The 27,987-nt window shown below is 36.7% G+C and overlaps 1 protein-coding gene across 3 annotated transcripts in view; it reads left to right on the top strand.

The window, feature by feature from the left end:
* Positions 1–434: 434 nt before the first annotated feature.
* XPO7 (exportin 7) overlaps positions 435–27,987 on the top strand; it is an 83,182-nt gene continuing 55,629 nt past the window's right edge. For all 3 annotated transcript variants that reach the window (XM_063086021.1, XM_063086022.1, XM_063086020.1), the window contains exon 1: positions 435–517. In XM_063086021.1, the coding sequence (XP_062942091.1) occupies positions 500–517 (18 nt within the window). In that variant the 5' untranslated portion in view covers positions 435–499. The remainder of the gene's footprint in view (positions 518–27,987) is intronic.

The following is a 27,987-nucleotide window of genomic DNA, read 5'->3' as shown; positions in this document are numbered from 1 at the left end:
GCTCGGCAGGGTGGGGGCTGCGGGGGGCCGGGGGCATGTCAAGGGGAAGACACTTGGGAAGGGAGGTTGCCACCGGGTGCAGGGGGTCCGGGCGGGGACAGACCCCGGCAGACAAGCAAAAGGCAGCGCCAACTCCCACTCCAGCGCCCGTCTGCCGGAGCGAGCACGGCCCCTTTAAAAACCATGTAAACAAAGCTTTGTTCCCCCAGCTGCCCCTCCTTCGAGCCCCCCCGCCCCAGCTCCTTCCTCCCACCCGCCGTCTCCCGGCCGCTGACGTTGCCCGCGCCTTTACGCCGTCCCAGCGGCGCTGCGCATTCTCCAACCGCCGCCCGGGCCGCCGGGGCCTGCGCAGCCGGGCGGCGCTACGCCACGAGCGTAGCGCGCTGAGCCCCCAGCGCGCAGGCGCAGCGGCGACGGCGGCGGCGGCGGCGGCAGCGGCCCCGGCCGAGGTGCGCGCTGGGGGGGAGGGGGGGCCGGAGAGGAGCATGAATGGAGCAAAATGGCGGATCATGTGCAGGTGAGAGGAGCCGCGGGGGGGAGGGGGCGGCCGCGGAGAGTGGGGAGTGGAGTGGGGGGCGCACGCGGCCCTCAGGGCTCGAGTCGGCCCGGGGCTCCGCCAGGCCTGCGCCGCCGCCTCCTCTCGGGGCTCCGGAGCCGCCGCCCGTCCCGGAGCTCTGGGGCCTTTCCCGCCTCCCGGGCCGGGGGCCTCCTCCATCCCCTCCCACCCGGTCCCACTCGTCGCGCGGGGGACTTGAGGGGCAGGAATCGGCGGCCCGGCGCGCACAGCCCACGTCGCTCATCAGTCACTGCCTTCCCGCTGGAGAGAGGCCTCCGCCAAGTCCTCAGCGTCCCCCCCCCAACACCTCGGGGAAGGGAGGGAGACCCCCTGGCTGACTCGGTCCTGAGGGGGACCCCCCCCCATGACACCCGCCATCCCTCCAGCAGTAACAAAAAGAAAACCTCGCACGGATAAACCTCGCTCTCCGGAGTCTTTCCCGCCGCCTTCTTCTTCTCGCCCCGGAACACGAGACCCCCCACCTCGGCCTCCTTCCCCCTCGATGGATGCGCCCTTCTCTCCCACGCTCCAAGTCGCACAGGCCGAAGAGCCAAGCTCCCCAGTCCTCCAAAACGGGGGCTCAGGCTTCGGCCCGCCGCCTCTCCCGGGTCCCTGTGCACAGTGAGGAGTTGAGCGCCCACACCTCCTGTGAAACGCGGGGTGGAGGGGGGTGTGTCTGAAATGAGGGATGCAGGGCTGGGTGCAGGCGTCGCTAGGGAGGGTCTTGATCTGGCTGAGAGCTGCCCCGGGCGTGCTTTGGGGCCAGGCCACTTTCCCCCAAAATACTGCACAGGCCCTGGGAAGGGACAGCCCATACCAAACCCACTAGTAGCTGGAGAAGTGTAGGGTTATTTCTTGCAAAGTAGATAAAGTTTTTACTCTCTGTGCCTTAGGTCTGATATTTTTATGACAGTTTATTGATTCAAATTTATAGTTGGGAACCTTCCGATTTTCTAGGTGACCAACTGCAACACCAACTGGGTTTTGTGGTGTGGGAGGTAAAGATTAGCGAACGAGAAGTGTCGCCTTTATTCTGCAAACTGTGTAGCATCATTTATCAAAAAAAAAAAAAAAATGATCTTACTCCTCATACTCTGCAAGAAACTGGAGTGTTGTGACTTCTACCCGTTTCTTTCATCGGGAGAGAAGAGACTGAACAAATAAATCAGTTTTCAGGACAGAGATCATTATAGATCTTTGGAGTGTGAGGGACAAGTTATCGGGACAGAATTATATCAAGAAACATAACCACAGGTGGAAGACCACAAGATTTGTATTTTAAAGGCAGTATCATGGTCTACTTCAGAAGTAGCAGTAAAACTTGAATCAGGGTGATAATAATAATAATAGTGTAGCACCTTGAGTTTTATAACAGCCATTTCTAAGAAGTGTGAAGGATTTTATGGGATTTTTAAAAAATTCTTGCATCTTGAAAGAGTAAGTAGGCAGGAATTACTTCTGCCACCTTAAGGAACTGATAAAGCACAGAACTGATAAGAAATTTGCTTAAGGCAAGGCCAAGTGGACCAAAGTGTTTTTGACTTTGGGTCCAGGGCTCTTATTTACTGGGGGCGGGTGGTATGGTTTCCATGAGCATTCCAGAACATGGTTTGAAATAGGCAGCCTTTCTGAACAATGCTTTGGAATGCAGAGGAAGCCAGTACTTTTATGAACATACATGTTCTTTTTTCATGAAGAAGTATCTCTTAATGTGATCTCACAGATTTTTGAAGCAGAAAACATTGTCCTTCCTAACTATTGGAAAGGAAATATTGTGAATTCAAGAATCGTAAAAGCAATCTTCGTGGCACTTTTTGTTCAAAGGAAGGTCTATCTTATTTTTAGTAAGGAGAAGTTTTCCTCCCACCCACCGCAAAATAAATCTACCAAAATAAGAATCAACTTTTCAAAACAAAGGGGAGCATGTTGGCCAGTGTTTTATTTTTATTCTTTGTTACTTTTAAGAACTGTAATATGTTACTTTAAATTTTAGCGATCTTTTTGTCAACAGGATAAGTTTGTGAGTGGATTTTTTCCTCTTTAAAGAGAATTGGACATACTGCGTTTCTTTGTTAGACCACTAAGTTTTACTACTGAATAGTAACAGACTTTAAAGTGGTACTTTATTGTAGCAGAAAGCCTTCTCATCAAAAAGATACACCTTTCCCCAGGTGGAATGAGTAAATAAAAGATTCATTAAAGACCAGTCTGCAGTACCTTGTAGGGGGAATACTTTTCTCATAACACTGTTCAGTTCTGAAGTTTATAAAGGAGCCTTTACAGATTCAAGAAAGTGATTATTTGAAAGTTGCATATGTAGAACTAAATAGTTGAGTCATGTATCTTGTACTTTTCTGAACCACCAGGGTGAGCTGTTTTTGTTTTTTTTTCTTTTAATTGATGCTAAGCGTCATGATTCTCAGGTTCTCTCAAGCTGAAATCTTGGGCATCTCTTTTCTAAGAGTATGTGTTTTATGGAAGATTTTAAGTGCTATAAAACTTTAATAATGGAAAAATTATAATATTTGGGTTGTCTTTTAGCTCAGTTGATTCATAGTCAAGCATCTTTAGAAGCGTGGCCTTAAGGAATTCTTTGATATGATGGATTTCTTACTCTTGGTCTTAGGTGACCTTATCTAATTCCAACCTTAGAGGTGGTGATTACAAACATTGTCTTGGGGGGGGGGGAACAATCAAACTTGTTTGTATTTAATTATCTTCAGTTGCCCCTCCTTCCTTTTTTTTTTTTTTTTTTTTTTTTTTAAATATCTAAAGTTCAGTGAAGATAATGAGGACTCAGTACCTTCACTTGCTGGCTAGTTATTGCAAAGAGATGAAGACAACTCTAAGTGAACAGTGGTAGTGAAAAAGATTAAGGATCGGATGTTAGCTTTAATAGTGCTAGCCTGTGTAAAGAGGCTTGAGAGGAAAAGGAAAGAATATAATAATATATTAAACATGTTACTTAATTTGTAACTATATTAAATATATAATTATATAATATACATGAAGACTAATTCTGGGGTTTTGTGAGATTTATGTTGCTATGCTGGGTCTTACACGGAATCTTTGTGTTATTTACTGGTCTCTGCATTATGACTATGTACTAACAGAAAATACTGTTTTCACAGTAGTCATAGTTTGCTTTAAATTTCAGGTTCAGAAATTAAATATTGACCACCAGTGTAAACTCTAGGGAGTTGTGAAGAATCGTTGCAACTGGCAGGTTAAAATTTAACAGGGTGTAAAAATTCAGCCTGATTATAGCAAAAGTGATGGTTGTCTTCTCAGCTTTTAAAAATATGCAAAGAAACGGTAGGCACTATGGGTAGTCCAATTTGAGAAGGCAGTTCTGTACAACTTTTGAGAATTTTAAACAGAAAAAACAGTAACTTTTTAAACTTTTTTTCACTTAAACGAATGTATGCAAAGCCCTTTGCTGTGCAGAGCACTGCAGGGGATTCAGAATGAGAGAGACACTGGAGTCAGACTGCTGAAGTGTTAAATTCCGATGCTGTCTTTGAGCAGTGCTTCAGAAGCACAGACATAGATACAAGAATGAATACATTGATTTCAAAACATGCTACATTTGTGTTGGATGATACTGGAGTAGCTATATCCCCTCACCCACCCCCACCCTGATTACCTGTTTTGTGGATTTATACAAATAGTATGTTTGTATTTTTAAAAGAATATATTTGTATTTACTTGATAACTCTGACCCTAGTGTATTTCCTCTTGTGAGAAAAGCCTTGAGAAAAATTAAGGGATGTATATATGCATGTAGTGTCATTCAAACACTTAGGTAGTAAGACAAAAAATATATCACTGTGATGGGATAATCTCTAATTTAGATGGAGGTAGTAGAAAAAGCATCAATAAGATCCCTGTTCTGTATCATACAGGGAATTGGCTTCCATTTGATCTGGAAATTGATGTTCATTATCACCAGCTGTATTTTCTTTTTTCTTGGTTTCTGAGAGCAATATTGTGCCAGCCTTTTGAAGGGGGGGAGTCGCCAGTTTAAACCAGTAAGCTGTGTGTCTGGAGGTCCTACTGCTGAGGCTACATGTACTCACTTAAGTATGTGTAAGGGAGATAGTGTTTCGAAATTGCGTCACCCTTTAAAAAACAAAAACAAAAAACGCCAAACATTTATTATCTCAGATATTCTCAGGGTCAGGAATCTGGGGTGGCTTAACTAGATGGTTCTGAATTCAGGATCTCATTTGCAGTTAAACTGTCAGCTGGGGCCGTGGTCAGTATCAAGGCTTGACTGAGAGTGGAGAATTTGCCTTCAAGTTCATTGGTATGGCCCTTGGCAGGCCTCAGTTACTTGCAGGTGGTTGGACTGAAGGCCTCAGTTCTTCACCACATGGGCCTCTCCTACTGCATCATTTTAAATTCTGTAATGATGTCAGCTGTGGATAAGCCACCCACCATTGTTATCTTTTTAACTTCTTATTAAGGAATACATACCTACAAACAGGTACAAAAAATGTAAATGTTCAGCTTTATGAATTTTCACAAAGTGAACACTCCTTTATAACCAGCACTCACATCAAATCAATATTATTAGTACCCCAAAAGTCTCCATAATGCTGCCCTCAGTAACTACCCATACGGAGCTCTCCCCCCCACCCCCCTCCCAATCCTGTTGATTTTTAAATATGCTTTTAGAATTCAAGCTGAGTAACTTGAGAGTTTTAATGTCAAAGCCAGTGGGGGATAAGCAATATAAAGCTGTCGTTATTCAACTTTTGGGGATTTTTAATTTATTTTCTTGAGAATATGATGGAAGCTGTGTTAACTGCTCTCCAGGGGGGCTGGGCGGAGTGTACCTACATAAAATTTTGCCTACAATTTCAGGCCATTCATGAACTTTAAAACTTAAATTTAAAGATATGTTCCTTTTTAGATGAAAATGCTCACACCATTTTATTGAGAAGCTGATTTACAGTTGAAGGGCTAGTTCAGGGTCACAATGTGTGTTCCTGGAGAGTTATATACAAACTGAATTTTTAAATATTGAATTATATTGGGTTGGCCCGGGAGAGTGCGGTGCTGATAACACCAAGGCCATGGGTAGGCCATGGGTTCGGATCCTATATAGGGATGGCCAGTTCGCTCACTGGCTGAGCGTGGTGCTGACAACACCAAACCAAGGGTTAAGATCCCCTTACCGGTCATCTTTATATAGGATTTTAAAAATAAATAAATATTGAATTATATTCTTGAGGATTCTTGAGGATGATTAATAGCAACCATAAAGCATTTACTATATCCTATTTTTATTGCTATGTGGACACACGGAAGGAAGTATAAGATGTGATATCCTACTTTCAGGGGCCTTACATTTGAATTGGGAAGATAATAACAAGCCTGAGTTACTGACTTGTGAATTTGTAATGAGACTGTGGTTTTGTCAACATGTCCCTGATTAAGGGGGCTGTTACTACCCCATTACCTTTTCCTCCCATTCCAGTACGTCTGAGGAATACATTCACTCTTCATATTTGTAGTGACTCACTGGCAGGGAATTCTCAATAGAATGAGGTTGGTACCCAGGGGACATATCAAAATACTGGGGGTAGGAGGTGAATTATAAAAAACTAGATCCTGAGTATTGTGGATATTTGTATCTTTGGCTGTTCAGCCCTTTGTGTGTGTGTGCACATTCACAAGGACACACACACACACTCCTACTGCCATAAAATGAAAAGGATATGTTTGAGATGAGAGAAGGCAGAATTGGAAACTTCACGCTAGTGTTAATTGGACTTTTAGCTGCTTGCTACTTTACATGATCTCGTTTAATGCTCACAGCTACTCTAACGTAGGTACATTTTAGAAAGATAATAGTAATGGAATTTTCCTTGAAATACGCTAATTAAAAGACCTGTCATCCCTGGAATACTGGAAAACTAACTGTTAGAAGAGTTAGGTAATGGTTGTGGTGATGGTTATTGTAAATCTTAAGTGATAAGACCTGAAACTGTAAAATTACTAAGAAAAAATACAGGTGAAACACTTAGGGAACTAGGTTTGGGCACAGACTTTATGAACATGAGCCCTAAAGCACAAACAGTAAAAGAAAAAATAAACAAATGGGAGTATATCAAACTAAAAAGCTTCTGCACAGCAAAGGAAACAATCAACAGAGTGAAACAACAACCTACAGAGTGGGAAAAAATTTTTGCTGATTATGCAGCTGATAAGTGATTAATATCCATAATATACAAGGAACTTAGCAATTGCACAGTAAAGAAACAACCCAATTTAAAAATGGGCAAAGGAGCTGCATAGACATTTTTCAAAGGAAGACATACAAATGGCCAACAGGTACATGAAAAAATGCTCAACATCACTAGTCATCAGGGAAATGCAAATTAAACTATGCTGAGATACCACCTCACCCTGGTTAGACTGGCTATTATCAAAAAGATGGTGAATAACAAATGCTGGCAAGGGTGTAGAGAGAAGGGAACACTCCTGCACTGTTGGTGGGACTGTAAATTAGTACAACCACTATGGAAAACAGTTTGGAGGTTTCTCAGACAACTACAGATAGATCTTCCATACGATCCAGCAATCCCACTTCTGGGTATATACCTAGAGGAATGGAAATCATGTCGAAGGGATACCTGCATTCACATGTTCATTGCAGCTCTGTGTACAGTAGTCAGGACATGGAACCAACTTAAATGTCCATCGATGGATGATTGGATAAGGAAACTGTGGTATATATACACAATGGAATACTACTCTGCCATAAAAAAGAATGAAATTCTCTCATTGGCAACAACATGGATGAGCTTGGAGAAACTTATGTTGAGTGAAATAAGCAAAGCACAGAGGGATAAATACCGCATGTACTCACTCATAAATGGGAGCTAAGAGAGAAAGAAGGAAGGAAAGAAAGACCAGAGTAGTGTGTTAGACTCGCAGAGGGAGAGAACATACTTTAGGATACATAGTGGAGTGGGAGGGGGGAAAGGGGAGGGCAAGGGGGTGGGAGACACGGTACAAATGCAATTTATGGTAATGGGCAAGCTGCCAGTGTGAATCTGGCCTTCACATCTTGGACATGAGGGATGGATGACAACCAGCTCTGTATCTCATGAATATTCATAATCAGTTTTTTAAAAACTGGAGACTGGTTGGGCACGAGGGAAAGGAGATACTAACATTTACTGAGAATTTATTATGTGCCAAGCACTATGCTAAGCCTTTTTATATGTGTTATGCTATTTAATTAGGCAACTCATATGGTCTCTTTGAGCCTGGATTAGGTGATCTGTTATTCCTTTTTACTTCCAGCATTCTGGATGGCATTTCCAATTGTCATCCTTACCATTCTCTCCCAAATATATTTCTGTGTTCTCAATTCATATGTATGTATTTGTAAAATTTCTTTTTTTATTTTATTTTATTTTTTTAAAAAGATGACCGGTAAGGGGATCTTAACCCTTGATTTGGTGTTGTCAGCGCCATGCTCACCCAATGAGCAAACCGGCCATCCCTATATGGGATCCGAACCAGGGGCCTTGGTGTTATCAGCACCGCACTCTCCCGAGTGAGCCACAGGCCGGCCCAAAATTTCTTGGAATATTTATACTCATACTAATATTTCCATTTTACCTATCTAAATATATCTTCCTCTGTCCCACCACCCAGTTTCTTAAACTCCCAGGGTCTTTTCCTTTAGGATCTAGTAATCTGTAGCACTTCTTACAAATTGAGCTCCGTCATGCCCAAACAATAACAGGTCTCTTAGTTGGTCAGTAAGCAACAAAAGAAATTTCTTGTGGGACAAGAAATTGACATTATAAGTCAGATGTTGATGCTGGTAGACTGATATATGATATTCACATAAAAGCCCATGTGTTTAAACCTCTCTTTGAAAAAGATGAGTTAGATGAAAAACAATCAAAATGTTTTCCTATGGAAACAATTTTCCTCTGAGAAGCAAGTTTTGTCTGAAAACAAACAGATTACTAAAATATCCCTTGTACTACTACACTACAGGAAGTTGTAATCTTGTGGTGGCCTTTTAATTTCTAAGTGTATGAACTTGCACAAATGCTGATCTCATTTGTACTTCGTATGATAAGAAATTATGATATTTGAAGTGTGCTGTCTCAGAGAATTGAAAGTTATAGCAGACATTTGCCCTAAATAAAGTTTGAGTCAATTATATGGTTAATAGGGGGTATATTTAAGGTTAGAAAGGGAAAAGAAGGATTTTCGTAGGATTTTTTCAATTCTATTTATAATCTGTTTGCAAAGTTTTGAAAGCATGTGTCGTGAGTTTGGCAAAAATAATTTTAAAGCTCTATATTTTAACTTCATTCACTTCCAATGACTCCTGAATTTTGGTGCTTTATTTCTGTCTTCCAAAAAGATGTTGTCTTAAGTCAGTCCTGAAATTTAATTTGACTTTAGAAACCTGTTTGCTATGAAAAGAATCTGGGAAGTCAGATATGTATTTCACATATCTATACTTAGGTGAAAAAAATTCATCCCAATTTTGCCTACAGTATAGCCACAAGTTATTTAGAATATAATGTTTTTGTTAGTGATACTTTTATCTTCAGTCTATCATTGACATATCTAAGGAATCCCTGTAAGTTCTGGTCAAAAACTAGTCTGAGACATACCTAAGAATTTTAAAGATTAAATAAAACTTACTGGAAAATGGGACCTTGTTTTTCTTACTCTTAATATTTTGAACTGATACTATTGTTCCAGAGCTAAGTAACTTTGAGCCTTCGTAAAATCTAATTATGAACCTAATGTTTTTTAGACAAATTGAACCTGAGTAACAAGGCATATTTAAAATAAGAACATTATCCCAAAGGTGTTACAAATGAAAATTTGTTGTGTGTAAAGGATCATTTACTAATTCTTGGAATTCTGCGTTTTAGTCTGACTGAAAAGCCACATGCCAAACAGGGAGATCTGAATGTTGTTGTGAACAGGAAAGTTTTCAATTTGCAGAATTCCTAAAACGTATCCATTCAAAGCTCTTTGAATTAGGTTAGCATTACTGTGCCCTGGCGATTCCCAAAGGCATATTTCCCATCAACAGTGATAGTGTGAGACTTCAAAAATAACTTATCTGTCCCTCCCATACCCATCACCTCAGATGTGAACAAGCGCTCATAAAAGTGGATATTTGGATTCATAGAGATTGCTATTGGGTAAATCTGATGCCATAAAATCATTGGATTTTTTGGGGGGGGGGGTTTTAAACTGCATCCATTTAAAGTGTACAAATTGACAAATATATACACCTTCACTAGGATCAAAATATAGAACATTTCCTCCTAACTCTTTGCAGTCTTATCTTCCCTCATCTCAGTCCCAGGCAAACCTTATTTGCATTCTGTCACTATAAATTAATTTGTATTTTCTGGAATTTTATATATGGATTTATTCAATTTGTACTTTTTTGTTAACTGACTTCTTTCAGCACAGTGATTTTGAGATTCATTCATGTTGTTGCATAGTATCAGTAGTTGGTTACTTTTCAGTGCTAAGAAGTATTCCATTGTATGAACATACCACGTTTGATGTACCCATTCAGCCTGTGGGAGGTATTTGGGTTGTTTCCCAATTTTTGGTCATTGTGAATAAAGGTGCTGTGAATATTCATAATATACAAGTCTTTGCGTGGATGTTTATTTTCATTTCTCTTAAGTAGCTAGGAGTAGAGTGGCTAAGTCCTATGGTGTATGTTTACCTTTTTAAAGAAACTGTCAGTTTTCCAAAGTGATTGTATGATTTTACTGTCTCACCAGCAGTGTTCTGATTGCTGCACATTTTCACCAGCATTTGATATTGTCATTATTTGCCATTCTAGTGAGGTCTTGTGGTTTTAGTTTTCATTTCCTTGATGATTAATGATGTTGAACATCTATTCATCTGCTTACTGACCTTTCTTATATCTCAGAGGCTGGTAGTTTGGCCTCACAGCTTATGTTTGTATGGCCTGCAAACTAAAAGTAGTTTTAACATTTTAAATGGTTGGGGAAAAAAATCTAAAAGAGAATAATATTCCATGACACATGATAATTATATGAAATTCTAATTTCAATGTTTCTAAATAAAGTTTGTTGGAACACAGCCACGTGTTTATTTATGTATCCTCTATAACTACTTTTGTACTACAGTGGCAGAGTTGAATAGTTTTGACAGACCTTTTGGCCTAATGACCTTCAAAACCTAAAATATTTACTTTTTGGCCCTTTGCAGAGAAAATTGGCAGACTCCTGGTGTGTCTTTGGTGATACATCTCTTCAGATCTATTGCCTGACTTTTGGTTGGGGAAGAGGCTACCCTAGTATGTTTTTAACCCAAGTCCAGGCTGATGGGAACTGCATCAAATTACTTGATATAGTTTGTTGGCTGTGGCATTCTGGATCTCTACTGCACTGTCCAAATAGCGTCTCTATTTAAGTAAATTAAATTTTAATTTAACTTAAAATTAAGTTATTCAGTCATGCTAATTATATTTCAAGTGCTCACTACGTACATGTGGATAGTGGCTACCGTATTGCCCAGTGCAGATATACAGTATTTCCATTATCACTGAAATTTCTATTGGACAGTGCTACTCTAGAATAAGAACTTGCCACTGAACCAAAGAAGCAGAAGTGGAACATAGGTTATATAAAATTGCTTTCCTGGATGCCAGTAAAAATAAGCTAGATCCCCATCCTCACAGTGTGGATGAATGCAAATAGATAAACCAGGGTACTTCAAAAAGTTCATGGAAAGATTTATATTATCTTTAATTCTATTTCTCCACAAACTTTTTGAAGTACTCTTGTATTAGATGCCTTACTTAAGATTACTACTGTTCACACTATAAGCCCATGATATGTTCTGTTCTCTTGGCCAAGTGATGAGAGGAAGCAGTTAACTAACAAAAGAAATTCAGAATTTTACTGATAGGAATTAGTGCTTTAAAAAAAAAAAAATCAAACTTTAATGTATTCTTCCCCAAAGCACTTCGCAAAAACTTCTAAAATTTCCATATATTTGTAACCATTTTACAGATAAGACAGAATATTGAGGAACATCTTAAACCATGAAATCACTTATTCACAGTGCTAAGTTCTGATGTACTAGTAATCCTAGTTCCTTTCAGCTTTTAGCTTTAAAATTTTATTAACCCTGAAGTTTTTCATAATGATAGCATTAGCTTTGAAAATAATCCGGAAATACTTTGCCATTTCTAACCATACTTAAAATGGTTAAGATGGCCTGTTTTAAGATTGAATTTAAAGGCTTTTCTCCCTTGAGAACTGTTTCATGTGTTTCTGCTGCTAGCGGCAGGCATATAGTGAAGTGGAAGTCAATAAATATATTATTACATAGTCATTCTCTTCTTTGGCAAAAAAATGTGTAATTATGAATTATTTTGTTCTTAATATAGAGACGTTTTTAACATAAATAGAGATGTTTGTAAGTTTTTAGTGATTCATTACTCATGTCAGTATCTTCCTAATCCATCCTAGAAATAAATGTTTTACTGAAGTAAGAATCTAAATGCAGCAGCTAACACTGAGAAAGTGGTGTATAGGTATTCTGTTGATGATGTATATAGGTATAAGGAAGCATGTAATGAAATGAGTATTTTAGAGGCTTCCAAAAGGTATGTTTTAAAACAACTTCTGCCATTTCTGGTTTCAAACATAGTTCTTGTCACATTCTCTGATTGACCTGATATCTCTAAAATGCACCCTAAATGTGTCACCTGTTTGCTCTTCAACAGAGTAATATTGTTTAGAGTAGTATTATCCTCTTGTTTATTTGGTGAGAGGGAGAAATAACAAACATACACATAGTAAACATTCCTTCATCTGGCTGGTATTTTTTGATCATGTGCTATGTGCCAAAATAGCTAAGGAGTGGGAATATAAATGTGAATAAGGTACAGCATCTGTGCTTGAGGACCTTAATAGCTAGAAGTGTATGTGATAGGGCTATAGAGTTTTGTCAGTGATACGACACATGTATGCATAGAATATAATGAGACTCAAGTGTCTGTCTTCCCTTGGAGAGAGAGCCGGGAGAGGCTTCTTAAAGTGGTGCGTGACTAAGCCAGATCCAAAGAGACCTGATGTTCTCCAGGTTGATAAGAATACACCAGGCAAAACTATATATATTCACAGAACATTCCAGGAAAACAAAAGCAAATATGGCTTCTATATAGGAAATAAAGGAGCAAAGTGAGAAATGAGACTACTGGTAGGAAGGGACCAGAATGTGAAGATCCTGTTATAATAAGGAATTTGTATTGTAGATGTGTAGTTGAAGGTTTTTAAGTATAAGTGACAATAATAACTGTGGCATGTTATAGAAAATTGATTGGATGCAGAGAGAGTTGGAGATGAAACAGAAGTCTGCGTTAAAAATAATTGGGACTTGAACTACGGTAATAGCTGTAAGGATAGAGAATAGGAGCTTACACTAGGTGGCACTTGGTTGACAGTTGAATGTGTAAAGTAATAAGGCAGGCTCCCACATTTCTGGGCAGCTAAGTGGAGAGTGAACAAACAGGATTTTGAGAAAGATAGGTCAGTCTTGAATATACAGAGTTTGAGATACTTGTATATATTTGAGTGCAGATGTCCAGTGGGCAATTATCTTTTATCAAGTTGGATTAGAACCCACGTTTTCATAGTGAAAAAAAGCCCATTTCAGTAGCCTTCAGATGTTGTAAATATGTAAAAATGTTAGCTGCTCACAATATGTACCTGTCTTATTTCTTGTTATAGCAACTGCAAGATTTGAGTGAAACCCTAATATGTTATTCTAGTTTGTTTGCTGGAACAGCCTCAGATTATTTTACCAGTGACCAGAGTGAAATGCTTTTGACAATCAGCAGTGAAATGCTTTTGACAATCAGCATGTATGGTCAGTCCTCCCTTGGTATCTGGGAGGTATTGGTTTCAGGACCCCCCACAGGTACCAAAATCCACAGATGCTCAAGTCCCTGGTATAAAATGGCATGGTTTTTTGCATATAACCTATTCCCATTCTCCTGTATACTTTAAATTATCTAGATTATTTTTAATACCTGATACAATGTAACTGCTATGTAAATGGTTGTTATACTTTATTCTTTAGGAGAGAAAGTCTGTACGTTTTCAGTACAGACACAATTTTTTCTTTATCAAATATTTTCAGTCCATGATGGTTGAATCTACAGATCCAGATCCAGAACCCCCAGATATGGAAGGCCCATTGTATTTAGTTTATTGGCATGCATTTAATGCAAAAAGAAAGGTCATGTTTTCAGGAGTTTGAATAAACTATATAATGTTGACTACTCTGGCCACCAGTATCTCTTAAAGGTTTCTTCGTTATTATGGCAATTAAAACTAATGATGTTTTATCTGTCCTTGGTCTGTTTTGTTTCTCCATCCCATTTTTAACTTTTGGAAAACGAAATTTGTTTTTCTTTATCCCCTATCATCTATTTATCCCCCATCAACTATCATTTCAGGGATATCCAGAAAAGACTTCTTTTTTTAAAATTTTCTGTTCTGGGGCCGAGCCCAGGGCGCACTCGGGAGAGTGCGGCGCTGGGAGCGCAGCAACACTCCCGCCGCGGGTTCGGATCCTATATAGGAATGGCCGGTGCACGCACTGGCTGAGTACTGGTCACGAAAAAGACAAAAATAAATAAATAAATAAATTTTCTATTCTGTTAGAAGATCCTCCTAAATTATCTATGTCACAGCTTTCCTGGTGTTCCTTATTTGCTGACTTGTTGAATTCCTGGAAAGTTTTTTTGTGTGTGTGTGTGTGTGGAAAGCTTTTTTCATAAATCATGTAAAAGTGCAATCTTGAAAAGCAAATTGACATTTTACAAAAACTGTTAAGGGATAAATGATTTGGAATTCCAGAGAATGAGAAAACCACCAATGTGTGGGGCATGTATGTCAAAATTTCTTAAGGAACATTTCTTAATACTCTCTTTTACTTTTTTTCTCAGAGGGTAAATATGGAACTCTAAATTCTTTGCTTCTCTGAATCAAAGTTCAGGGTTCTAAGATTAAGTATTTGTGATTGCTTTTATCTTTGTTCCCTTTAATGTTCTGTTTTGATTTCTTATGCCTCTTTCTCGTTGAGTCTTCTGAAGGAATACATACAGTGTTTGGGGTTTTCTCATGGGAAAAGAAATAAGGAGCGCTGAGAAGCTTTCTTCTGAATTTTCATGCCAGTAAAAACTCTGTCCTCTTCCTTTATACTTGTATTTCTTATCTTTTATTCTTCCTAACTTTTAAATGTTTATATCAAAAGTTAAACTAACTCAGTAGGCCAGAAGAGATGCTAAGTCTTAATATACTAGAAGCTAGTCTAAGAAACCATAGGCTGTTCATTGTTTATACCCGTATATACAGGTATGAAGAAACAACATACAAAATGGGAGTGTTTAAGGAAAATTGGCTGTAATGTATATTTAATATTCATATTGACCTCTGTTAGAGAATCAAGGATGTGCTTCTATAGGGCAAGAAAGTTAATTAGCATGTAGTATACTATAGCATTTTACTGCCAGGATTATAGGTGTACATCACTTTCTAAGGTTATAGAAAATAATTGAAATTCCCTTCTCCTTTTGCTGGGTTTTATGATATTATCATTGTTACTGTACTTTAATATATATTGTGCCACAATCTGAAAATTACTCTAATTTGAAGCTTCAGGGATATATAAATCATTAGTTCCCCAATCGAATATACAAGTTGGTTTAACATTGGAATATTGCCCTAACCCTTGTTTTTAAACAGACACAGAGCTGTTCCAATAATGTATACCAGTAGCTTGCTTCATGTTTAATATTATATTTTATTTATGTGGGTGTATTAAGAAAGCATTTTTAAGCCAGTTAATATTTCTCTACCAAATCTCCTGTTTTTGTTTACCCACAGCTGAATATTTGTAATGTTTCATTTATGAATACAATCAGAACAATACTGTTATCAGGTTAATGAAATAGGATTAGAATCACATAATTTTTAAGCTAAAAAGAATCTTGCAGTGTGATAATACAATAAAAAGAATTTATATGCCCTTTTTTTGGAGAGTAGCTAACTGTTTATTTTTAGAGGTAATGTAAGAATTTTAACTTTTCCACCATTAAAATCTTAATTTAGTTATGTTAGTCAATGCAATGAAAGAAAACGTACAAGTACACATATTTAAGGTTTGAACAGGAAAATGGGTTTTTTAGTAGTATATTTCACTTCTATGGAACAAACACCATGCTATGTACTAGAGATAAAGCAGAGAACAGAATAGGTATGGTCTTTGCTTCCATTTGTAGTATTTACAGATATTCAACAAATTATACCAATAAATGTATATTTACAAATTGCGACGTGCTATGAAGAAAAAGGGTGTAGTGAAATATTTTAAGAGAGAGAACTGATTTCTTTTTATTTTTCGGTGGGGGTATTAAGGAAACAGTGTACCAGACAAAAAGAAATGGCATGTCCAAAGGCCCTGAGTTAGAAAGACCTCCCCTCTGGAGGAACTGGAAGAAGACCATCCTGGCTGAAGCTCAGTGAGACAAGGGAAGAGATGAGGCTAAAAAGATTAGCAAAAACTTGTGTATGAATGATTGCTGTGCAGGCATCCAAACCAGAATTTCAAAGATTTGAATGATTTATTAAAATGCTCATTCCATAAATTAAATAGAAAAGGCAAGGCAGGGGCTGGGGTAGCAGGAAATTATAATACCAAAAAGATGATTATCTGTGAGATTAATGAAGAAAAACTTCATGTATTTTTAGTTTGGCTATTTGTTGGAATTAGGTCATGAGAAATGATATAACTAAGGACATTAATAAATGGAGACTATCTTTTGAATAAAATACCCCTTTCCCTAAAGATAATTTTTTGTCTCTAAGGACTATATTAGTTATATTCGTTTGTTCATTCAGTCATTTATTCATTCATTTTGTGGCTGGCTGGTCTGAATACTTAGTAGTATTAACAACACCACACTAACCAACCGAGCTAACCAGCCAGTCCCTGTATATACATTTAAAGTTGTGTTTTGGTATATCTCGTGTGTGTGTGTGTGTGTGTGTGTGTGTGTGTGTATACCTATTTATGTTGTACATATCTAACCCGGTTATTTTAGTTCCAACTAGCTGGAACATTTATTCTAGTATTCACAGTAAACCTAACTATTTTGTCAAAGAATGATTAAATCATGCTATTCTGAATATATTGCTCTTTAAATGAAAAAGAAACATTTTATTATACTTTCAGTTTTATCTGCTGAAATTCGTTTTTCAAATTAGAGATCTAATTTTACTCTTTCCCACAGGAATTTTCTCAACACTGTTTATTGTGTAGTCCACTCACCCTTTCTCCACTGATTTATATTGCTGTATCTGTGATATAACAAGTTTCTTTATATGTGTGAGTCAGTTTCTCAGTGCTCTGTTTATTCCTTTGGTCTATTTCTGTATCACTATACCTTAATTGCTGTAACTTTATAAGTTTTGATGTCTTATAACGCAAGTGCTTCTAAACTTCTTTTTCAAATGGTCTTCATTACTCGTGGCCCTTTTTCTCATCTATATGAATTTTAGAATTAGCTTGTCAAGTTTATTGTATTAGTTTTTGGTTGCTAATATTTTATTTAGAATTTTTATAAGTGCAAATGAAAATTGGCATATATATATTTTTTGGTCATACTATGCTCTCCACTTTTATGATTTTGGTATCAAGATTATACCAGCCTCAGACTCAAATGAGGACATTTACTTTTTTCTTCTTTTTTCTTTCTTTTGTTCCTTTCTGGAGCAGTTTTAATAAGATTGGTATTAGTACTTAAATATATAGTATCATTCACTATAAAACCATATGGCCCAATTTCTATTTTATTTTATTTATTTATTTATTTTGAAGTGAGGTGGTAGATCTATTCAGGTTTTCTCTTTCTTGAATCATTTATGGTAAGTTGTAATTTTCTAAACGTGTTTTTACTTTATCAGAGTTTTCTAATTAATTGTCATGCTCATAAAATTGTGTTTTAAATATCTGTACTAGCTTTCTGGAATGAATTTCCTTTCTGATACATGCATCCTTTAGTAATTGTTTCAGCAAGGGTCTTTGAATGAGTAACTCAATCTGCTTTTTTCTGAAAATGTTTTTATTTAGCTTTCACTTTTGAAAGATAGTGTAGGTGGATATAGAAATGTAGAAAAACAATGCTATCGTTCTCTCTTATTCATTAAATAGGTCATTCCATTGTCTTCAGTCTTTTGTCTTCAGCAAGTCTGCTGTCACTGTCCATATCAATTCTTCAGTAGAATGACTACGTGTCTTGACTGGTACACAGTCCAAAACAGTTCCAATTTACTCCTTTTGTCTTGGATTCCCACCTGGTTTAGCATTTGTCTCAGACAAAAGTGTCCCAGTTTGGAAAGTAAGTTATGTGGTCACCCTATTTACGATTTTCTCTTTGTTTTACATGTTTTACTACAAAGTGTCTGGGTTAGTTTGATATTTATTGATCCTGTTTGATATATGAGGGCATTGGAAAAGTTCATGGAAAGATTTGTATTATCTTTTAATTCTATTTTTCCACAAACTTTTTGCAGTACCCTTGTATGTTACATTTACTAAAATTGAGGATTTGTGTTTTCATCAGTTCTGAAGAATTCTCTAAATATTGCCTTTTCTGTTCTCTATCTTTCCATCTTCTGGAAGCCTTTTTTGGACTATATTGGATCTTCTTGATGTCTCCTGTATGTCTTAACCTTTCTCTCATGTTTCATGTTTTTATTTCTCTTTTCTGTTGTTGATAATTTCCACAGATTTCTCTTTTTAGTTCACTAACTCCTTCTTACGCTTGATAATTTAGCTGTTTAACATATCAATGCTTTTAATTTCATTGGCTTATTTTTCCATTTTTCAAAATTTTATTTCATCTTTATTCAAATTAGCCTGTTCTTTTTCATAGTGTCTTGTTCTCTTAAGGTTTTGATTACTTAAACATTTATATTCTGTCCTCTTATTCAGTTTCTCAAAGTCTTAGATTATGAGCTAAATGGAATAGAGATTTATCTGTGGGACCCTTGTGTGGCCTGGATTGGAAGTGACTCTTCCACAGAAGTTTTGCATTTAATTCAGCCCAGCACAGAAGTGTCATTGGCCCAAAGGCAAAGGTTTTTGACCTGCAGTTTCCTGAATGAGAGTATGACACCAGTCCTTAGTTACAGATTCTCAGGAAATTTTTATTTTTACTTTACCCAGAATTTAGATCAAGACAGACAAGCTTTCTTGTTATCTCTCTGTATTGATGGACAGATTTTAAAACATGTAGTATCATTCTATATTTAGTCCACCTTTTTATTAATATTAATCAAAATTCCCTAGGGATTTGGTTCCAATTCCCTACCTAATTCATGCCCGAAGCATCTCTTGTCCTTGCAAAGATGTCAAAACGTAAGCCCCTAAGTTATCAAGACCAAAAACCAACACTCCCCATCTGCATCGGGACAGTCACAGAGTAGTTTTCATGCTTACTATTGTGGTTTTTAGTTCCCTCTTGGTTTTTGGCCCTAGTTGATTTCCCCTGTACTTTAGTTAACACAGCCATGCATCTAGATGTTCGTGGCAGGAAGGTTTGAATCTAAACTAGTTTGCATATTGCTGGACCAAAAGTCTCAACCTGGTTTATAGAGTATTTTCAAATGCATTATTCTTTTGATTTTTGTATCAAGGTGTACAAGCTTCTTCCAGGTGAACAAACTAGAAATTAAGCTTTTTGCCTAAAGTCACACAACCAGTGACAATCAGGATTAAATCTCTAATTTTAAACTCTAAATTCAAGTATCTTTCCAATACTCTGGTCTTTCCATTAAATACAAATAGCCTTAGCTCGTATATTTTGTATGTACATTTGTTTTCACTGAGTAGCTTGGCTTTTTGCTTCTTTCCCATAGCTAGGACTTCAAGAGGAATTGGGGGGGGGGACAGTATGGTTGAGTGAATGGAGCATTAGACTTGAAGCAAGATCTAAATTTTAATCCCTTTAATAATGGCATGACCTTGGGCAAATAACTAACCTTCAGAGCTTTAGTTTTCTTATGTAAAATGGTGTTGAGGCCTTCTACTAGTTAAATCCATGGCCCCTCTTAATGCCGTTGCGGAGTCCAAATGAGGGGTATGTGTGTGGGACAGGATATCTCTGTCTCTGTGTCTCTCTCTCTGTCTCTCTCTCTCATTTCTGTGAGTCCCAGGGACTCAGTCTCCTTTTCTCATTTTTGATAGTTGGCACTATCTATTCTGTTCCTTATGGCTTTTTTTTTTTCTCCAAAACATTTTTGTGGAATGTTTCTTCCCAAAACAACCTCATGGGACCTTTTTTTCTCCTAACAGTCTTATTCCTAATCAAAAGACAAACTACTGGAAAGACAAGCTGGGAATAACAGTAACGAGTATTATTGAGCTCTTATCACATATCAAACATTTTACTAAGTGCTTTATATACATCTTTTAATTTAAACTTTATGACAACACAGTCAGGTGTATACTGTTATTTTTATTTTATAGATGAGGAAGCAAGAGGCACCCACTTTTCACACAGCTAGTAAGTTATGGAGCAGGTCAAACCCAAATCTGAACTATTCCAATGATACAATCCTCCTATATACACAAAAGATATCAAATTCTTAGAGTCATGGTCCATGACTTACTGTTTCTTGACTCCCATCTGAGATGGCAGCTGGAGGCATCTGCCCTTCTGTTTTAATCCTCTTGAAAGCCAGCCTCTCCAGTCTCTTCCCTTACCTTCTAACTCCTACCTCCATTAGAATCACCTGGGACCCCACCTCAACATACTGAATCAGAATTTTAATTGTGGAAATTTGATTTTTTTTTTTTTTTTTTTAAGATCAGCATGCCCAAGTGGATTCTGATTAGCGGACGTTTAGAGATCACTGATAATTCTTCCTTCCACCATGGCCTCTCTTTATGTCTGGAAGATGTAATCATTAGAACAGTTTTTTCCCTTTTGTTTCACAGGGCAATTCGGATCCCGGAATCTGCAATCCTGCATAATCATCCAGGTCTCTAGATCCCCTCCCTGTAAATAATGATTATGTGTGATTCCTGTCCTCACCAATGTTAATATAAGGATTAAATAATACATATTCTAAGATAGTCTCCAAAGATTAATCCCCAAACTTTCATGAATCTTCAAATTTTGTCAGACCACAAAAGCAGCAATTTCTAAGTATTTCATAGCTCATTGGTCCATCACCTGTTCCACACAGAAAAGGATTATTAGGTCTTGGAAGTCACATATTGTACATCTTACTTAGAAATTAATGGTGTGCATTAGCATACTGAAGATTTAGAAGTTCTTCACTTTAAAAATGCCTTTGACTTTGTTTAACTTGGCAGTTCCCAAAGTGGAATTTCTTTTATTCAATGTAATTCTATTATTACTTACTGCTCTGTAGGTAGAATTTTCTTTCTTTCTTTTTTTTTTTTTTTAATTTGAAAGAGAAGAATAATACCTACTTCATTTTAGGGTGATTTTGAGGGTGAAATGAGAATTGAGAGGTAAACACTATTCAGTGATAGCTACTTACTACCTATGCACGTGCCTTGCTACATACTAGCCTCACAAAATAAAAACCTACTCTCTCATTAACCTTTGGGTGACTCTTGAGAGACTCTGACATTAACTAATTAGATCAGTGAGTTCCAAAATTGTACTTTATTTTTTATTGTCTGGCACAGTAATGGCTCAAAAAAATTTCAAACCTGCGTATCTCTTTGATTTCAACATGGCTAGAAACTTTTTGGAGCAACATCTACAATTTATATAATTGTTGGTAGATTATAAATTACCACCACATACCATACACAAATTCATATTATTTAAATGAATGAATCAATCTGGGTTTATTAAATGTATTTCCAAAGCACACTTGAGTTCAGTAATTGAACTATTTGCTTTTTAAAACTGCTTGATCTGTTATGTTTCAGGCTGAAGCACTTTTGAGCTCTCCACTACCAAGATTAAACCTCTTAGTACTCAAATGATGGAAAGACTTTTAATTGATGTTTTGCTGGCAGACTCCATAGGAGCTGTGTTTAGTGTACTTTTCAAACTGCGCTTGTTTCCTTCCTTAGGATTCTGAAGTAGCTCATAGCTTTTTCCTTCTTCCCATCACTGTTCTGTCACTGTACTGTCCCCATCTGTGACAGCCTACCAGTTGTCAGCACAGGGAAGGTATTTCTTTTTTGAGTTTATTAATTAATCAAAGTCTAGCTAAAATCACTAGAAGTTGCTGACTAGCAACTTTGTTTAATTGTAGAGGAGCAAGCAGAAACTGAAAAGGAAATCAGTGCCGGATTCTTGTTATCTTTGTTCCCTTTTACAAAAGCAATGTGTATTTGTTAAGCAGATGTTATGTTCAAATTGATATTCTATATTTGCAAGTGGAAATGTTATATGGGTAACTGAGAATCTTCAAAGGTCTTGGAGTAATTTATAAAGAAGATATAAATTTTACTTTAAGTTTCCACTTTTACTGTTTTATTACTAAAGCTTTAGAAAAATAAGATAGGGATAATGTTTGTGAGTCTTTCATATCAGTTTTTCTCAAACTTTATTTATATATATCTCCTTCTTAAAGGGCAGATGGTGTCTTTCTATCCCTGGTATTGATTTAAATTATTTTGCTTTTAATGTAACAGATATTAACAAACAAAACTAGGTGTAAATTCCTCAGGTACAACTGTAAGCTGATTTATAGGTTTAAAACAAACTACCAAATCAGTTACATTCAAATTAGCAACATACATTTCATATGTTATGATGATGTCTGTAGTACTGACTGCTATGCCGTATGTTCTTTTTTTCTTTTCTATTGAGGTAAAATATAAAAATCACCATTTGAAAGTATACAATACGGTGGTTTCCAGTATATTCACAATGCTGTGTAACCATCACTGTCTAATTCCATCACTCTGAAGAGAAACCCCATACCCATTAAGCAGTCCCTGTAAGTTCTTTTTGAGTTCAGCTTCCCAGTACTGCTGTGTGCCAGGTGATGACCTGATTCTCCCAACATTTTTCTGCAAAAGCATGGAGATCCTCTCACTGATTGTGTAATTTTGGTCTTTACTTGGTTGAATGCACCATTTACTTCTACTCTTTTTTTATTAGCCCTTGATTATTAAAGTGTAACTACATGGCACTAGTACACCCCTAAACAGGAATGTAAGCACCAAAATCATGATATTAAGGTGATCAGCCAGATGATCCAGAATGTGCTTATATTATTTTTTTTTAACAATCATAATGATAAAAATATATCATTTAGAAATTCTCATAGACAACTCAAGGAACACTGAAACTATATCTTAGGATCCCAAATTGAGAAACACTGTTAAAATAATTCTTGGTGTTTTGTGTGTGCTTCTTAATGAGAATGAGTAGCATGGGCATTTTAAATCTCTTATAGGTTTAAATGTTTAGGGTGATTGCTCTGCTCTCTGGAAATTATCTTTCTGGGAAAGTCTTATTCATATCTCATTTTGGTAAAAATAAGATTTTATTTTATTTGCATCATTTTTTTCACTGGGAACATGCAAAATACTCCCTTTTGGAAACTTCAAACTGATAATAAAATGAAATAATTTCATTTTTAGCCCTTGTGTTCTTATTTTGTTTCTTATATGTTCTTTGTAGCTTAAAAATAGATAGATGTAGGCTTTGCCTGTAGAATGTACCACTGTTTTCAAACAATAACTTATTTTTGATTTTTAAAGTTACTTTAGAGTAATTACTTTCAAAGACTGGGTCATGATTTTGTGTGTGTGTATGCCAAAGTTAATTGAGTCAGATTCTTGTTAAAAAAAAAAAAATTGTAATGTGAGCTATTTCTAGATTTTTATGGATAGTTTTTTTAAACATTGTATCAGGAAAATAGTATCTCCAAAACAGACAACTTTTTAAAAATTTATACTACCCTTAAAAGATGAGAGGGTAAGTGACAGAGTGGCAAGATATGAGGCTGAAGAGACCAAACTATAAAGTCTTATTAGCTAAGCTAATGAGATTTAATTTTATTCTGAAAACTGAGGGGAACTCATTGAAGAATTTTCAAAAATATAGTTAGCAAACATGTACTAAACAAGTAGTAAACTACTCTTTTTAATTTTATCTAAATTTATTATCTCAATATATGGGTTAAGAAAATCAAATTTTTAAATCTACCTTGAATTCTCTTGTGTATTTAAGAACTAATTATTAGCTTCTTCATAACTGAAAAAGCTTTGCTTATGGAGATGTCCATGTTCAGATGTGAAGTTGACCTTTATACCACTGAATCTAATGTAGTTAAATCTAGCCTTTAGTAGCCAGAACGTGTTTGGAAATTTAACAGGGTGGTTAATCAAATGTGTTTAAACCCATGAGTTCTTAATAATGTTTAAAAAGTAATAATAAAAATAATTGGTCAGCTTTAGAGGACAGTAGGAAACCAATTCATTATCTTGAAAATTAGTAAAGGAAAAGAATCAAGTATTTACCCTGCCTTTTCTATGTGAACTGAACCAATAGATAATCAAATTATAGATGAGGTTGCAAAATGCTTTCAACTAATAAATGAAAACGAAATGGTAGAATTAATGTATCACTTTTTACAGTCCTCATTGACTGAATAGATATAGATAGTAAGCATCAGAGGTTCCTAAGATCACAAAAAGAGAGCCAGGCATTTCAAGCCTCCCATAGTCTTACTAAACAATACCTAAATGTAGTTTTGCCAAAGAGGGATAGAACCTGAGTCTGATCCAATCTCTGGCGCCATCCGTCAGTTTTCAGGAAATACCCAAACACAGCAACATGTTCAACTGTACCAAGAATAAGCAATCAGCAAAACCCAAACATGGGGATCTCTGTAGATCAAACAGCCTGGGTTCTTTAATAAATAAATTATAAGGAAATGAAAGGGATGATAGAGAAACCTATGGATTAAAAGAGACCTAAAAGACACAAAACTTTTTTTTTAATGGGCAAAACTGAGCTGTGGTGTCTAGGGAAGCACTGATAGGTGCCAAAACCATAAAAAGAAGATGGCAAGGAAGTGATGACTATAAAACTCAGATAATGTTTACTTCCTTCAGGAGGAAGAGGGTATTCTGTTCAGGATGGAGTACTTGGAAAGGGCTTCTGTGGTGGTTGGCAGAGGTCTATTTCTGGATCTGAATGATGTTCATTTTATAATAATTCAGTTGGTCATACATTGCAATATATATATATATATATATATATATATATATATTTTTTTTTTTTTTTTTTTTTAAGATGACCGGTAAGGGGATCTTAACCCTTGACTTGGTGTTGTCAGCACCATGCTCACGCAGTGAGCTAACCAGCCATCCCTATATGGGATCCGAACCCATGGCCTTGGTATTATCAGCACCACACTCTCCCAAGTGAGCCACGGGCCGGCCCCATACATTGCAATATTGAAGAAGATGTACAGGGAACAAGTAGTATTCTTAAAGTATTACTTGCTAAATAAGATAAATTAGATAATTTATAAGTCCTGCTGTGTGTAAAATGGGGCAGGGCTCCGCAGGGTGAAGCTTTTCATCAACTATAGTAGCAATTCTCAAACTTTTTGGTCTCAGGACCCCTTTGTACTCTTTAATATTATTGAGGACCCCAACGGGCTTTTATTTATGTGGGTTATAGCTAAAATATTTACTGTATTAAAAATTAAAACAAAATTTTTAGAATGTGTTTAATTCTTTTAAAATAACCATCATAAACCCATTATAAACATTTTTATGAAAAAAAAATTTCAAGACAACAAAAATTTAGTGAATAAAGTAGCATTGTTACATTTTTTGTAAATTTCTTTAATAGTATACAGTCGGATTCTCATATTTACTTCTGCATTCAATCCATTACAATACATTGTTTTGTAAGTATTGGTTGAAGTGTGTGAACAAAATCCGACCTTACACAGATATGTAGTTGGAAAGGGGAGGAGTATTTAATAGCCTTTTCAGATAATTATGGGTATTCATTACTTCGACAAGTGGTAGTTTTGTAAAAGTTAGTTGCAAAGTGGAATCTGAAACTGTATCTGAATTTTCTTTACTGTGTTACATGAAAACCCACTGGTATGCAGCAGAAGTATTTAATGCATACTTCCCATTTGTCACATGGAGTATTAAGATGTGTCCTCAAGGTTGAGGTTTAATAAAAACGATAATTTTTCTGCTTCCTTCATCAAGGATATTCTTAAGTAAGACTGGCTGGGTTTTGTATTTGTTTTAAATGAGTGTGTGGTCGTGAAGAATGCAGTGACTGCCAATATACTTTGATGCCACTGTCTTGTTGGTGCTGAGGCACTAGCAGTTTTATCAGTCATTACCCTCGCACCCTCGGTGCACCATTTGTGCATATGTCAATACCACGAACAAGATATAATGTTTTTGTATTATGAAAATAGCTTGGATCTTACAGACTTCCTGGAAGAGCCTCAGTAACCCCCAGGGGTCCACAGATCACATGTTGAGAACCACTGAACTAGAGAACTTCGTATGTTCTCACTGGCTGTTCTATTTAGCACTCATCTTAATTATTTTTTGAGAAAGATATGAAAATAACTTCTTGTACTTTTAAGGAATTGGCACACAATATGGCTTTCCCTGGCTTGTCAGATATTAGGAACTTGATATTTTATGGCAGTTCCTTTTGGGTGTCATCACTTTAATAAAATATTTAGGACTGTATTGTTAGGATGCTATGGTGATTGACAGTATTTTTCAAAATACTCTATTTCACATCGTTTGAGAAATGTATAGACCCTTTTATTCTTTGGATTTCTGTAACCAAATACATTTCTCTCACAGGTGTTTGTTGCCAGAATTTGAAGAAATAGGATTTAAAGATATGAGAGCAGGATTTGATAGTACTAAAGGATGAGTAATTTTATTAAACATACAACTTTTTTTATTTTCATCCCCCCATTTTCCTGCTAGTGAGAGTGGGGTGAAGAGGAGAGTTCTCATTTTCTCCTCAAATATCTCACACATTTAGAGGACATTCTGCTATTAGAGCACGGTGTTATAACACTAAGGTCAAGAGTTAAGATCCCTATACCAGCCAGCTGTCAAAAAAAAAATTTTTTTTTAACATTCTGCTATAATAAAACAGTTATTTATTGACTGCTTGCTGTATATTCAACACTGTTGAATAGCATGGGAAGATAAGTTATAAACTCATTAAACAGTCAAAGAGAATAAAGCAGCATGTGGTTAAAAATGTAAAACTATGTATTGCTGAGTTCAAAGTTTTGCTAGAGAAATTAGTGTGGTCTGATATCAGACCTCTTATCCAAGGTTTCGCTTTCCATGGTTTCAGTTACCCATGGTCAACCATGGTCTGAAAATATTAAATGGAAAATTCCAGAAATAATTCAAAAGTTTTAAATTGCATGCCATTCTGAGTAGCATGATGAAATCTCGTACTGTCCTGCCCTGACATGAATCCTTCCTTTGTCCCCCATGCCCATGTGCTATGTGCTACCTCCCCGTTCGTCACTTAATAGTTGTCTGGGTTATCAGATCGACTATCACAGTTGCAGTATTTGTGTTCAAATAACCTTTCTTTTACTTATTAATGGCCCCAAATCATAAGAGTAGTGATGCTGTAGTATATAGTTATAATTGTTCTATTTTATTATTTGTTATTTTTAATCTTACTGTGCCTAATTTATAAATTTAACTTTACTGTAGGTATGTATGTACAGTAAAAACATGCTATATACAGGGTTTGGTACTATCTGCTGTTTCAGGCATCCACTTGGGGGTCTTGGAATGTATTCGCTACAAGTAAGAGGCGATTATTCAGAAAGGCTTCGTTAAGGATTTAAGACAAGCCAATAACATTAGTAAAAAAGGGAAATGCTATAGACAAAATGTATCTGGAGTTTAGCAAAGTATTTGTTAAATCTGTCAGAATACCCTCATAGACATTTGGTAATTGGTTGAAATGTAAAATTTAATTCAGTCTGAAGTGTTTGTTGAATCGTTGAAAAACTTAGCTGAATGGCCATACCGAGGAGTGCTAATGAACAGATCATTGGACAGCTAGGAACAAGGTCTCTTTTATCACCCAGGCCTCTGACCATGGTCTTGTTCTATTTTTGTTAGTTGATAAAAATATTTTTATCAGTGACTTAGATAGGAAATTCATTCAGGATGCATTTATTAAATACCTCCTGTAAGTTATATTCCAGCATGCCCTCACAAATTAAATAAATAAATAAATAAATATACCCTTTCCTTTAATTTCAAAGGGTTTAATCTCAAAGGAATTACTCTTTAATCTTTAATCTCGAAGGAAACTG

Source organism: Cynocephalus volans, chromosome 2 (assembly GCF_027409185.1).
Source record: "Cynocephalus volans isolate mCynVol1 chromosome 2, mCynVol1.pri, whole genome shotgun sequence".
Lineage (NCBI taxonomy): Eukaryota > Metazoa > Chordata > Mammalia > Dermoptera > Cynocephalidae > Cynocephalus > Cynocephalus volans.
Note: the sequence above shows the minus strand (reverse complement) of the source record. Positions and strands in the feature narration are given on the sequence as shown.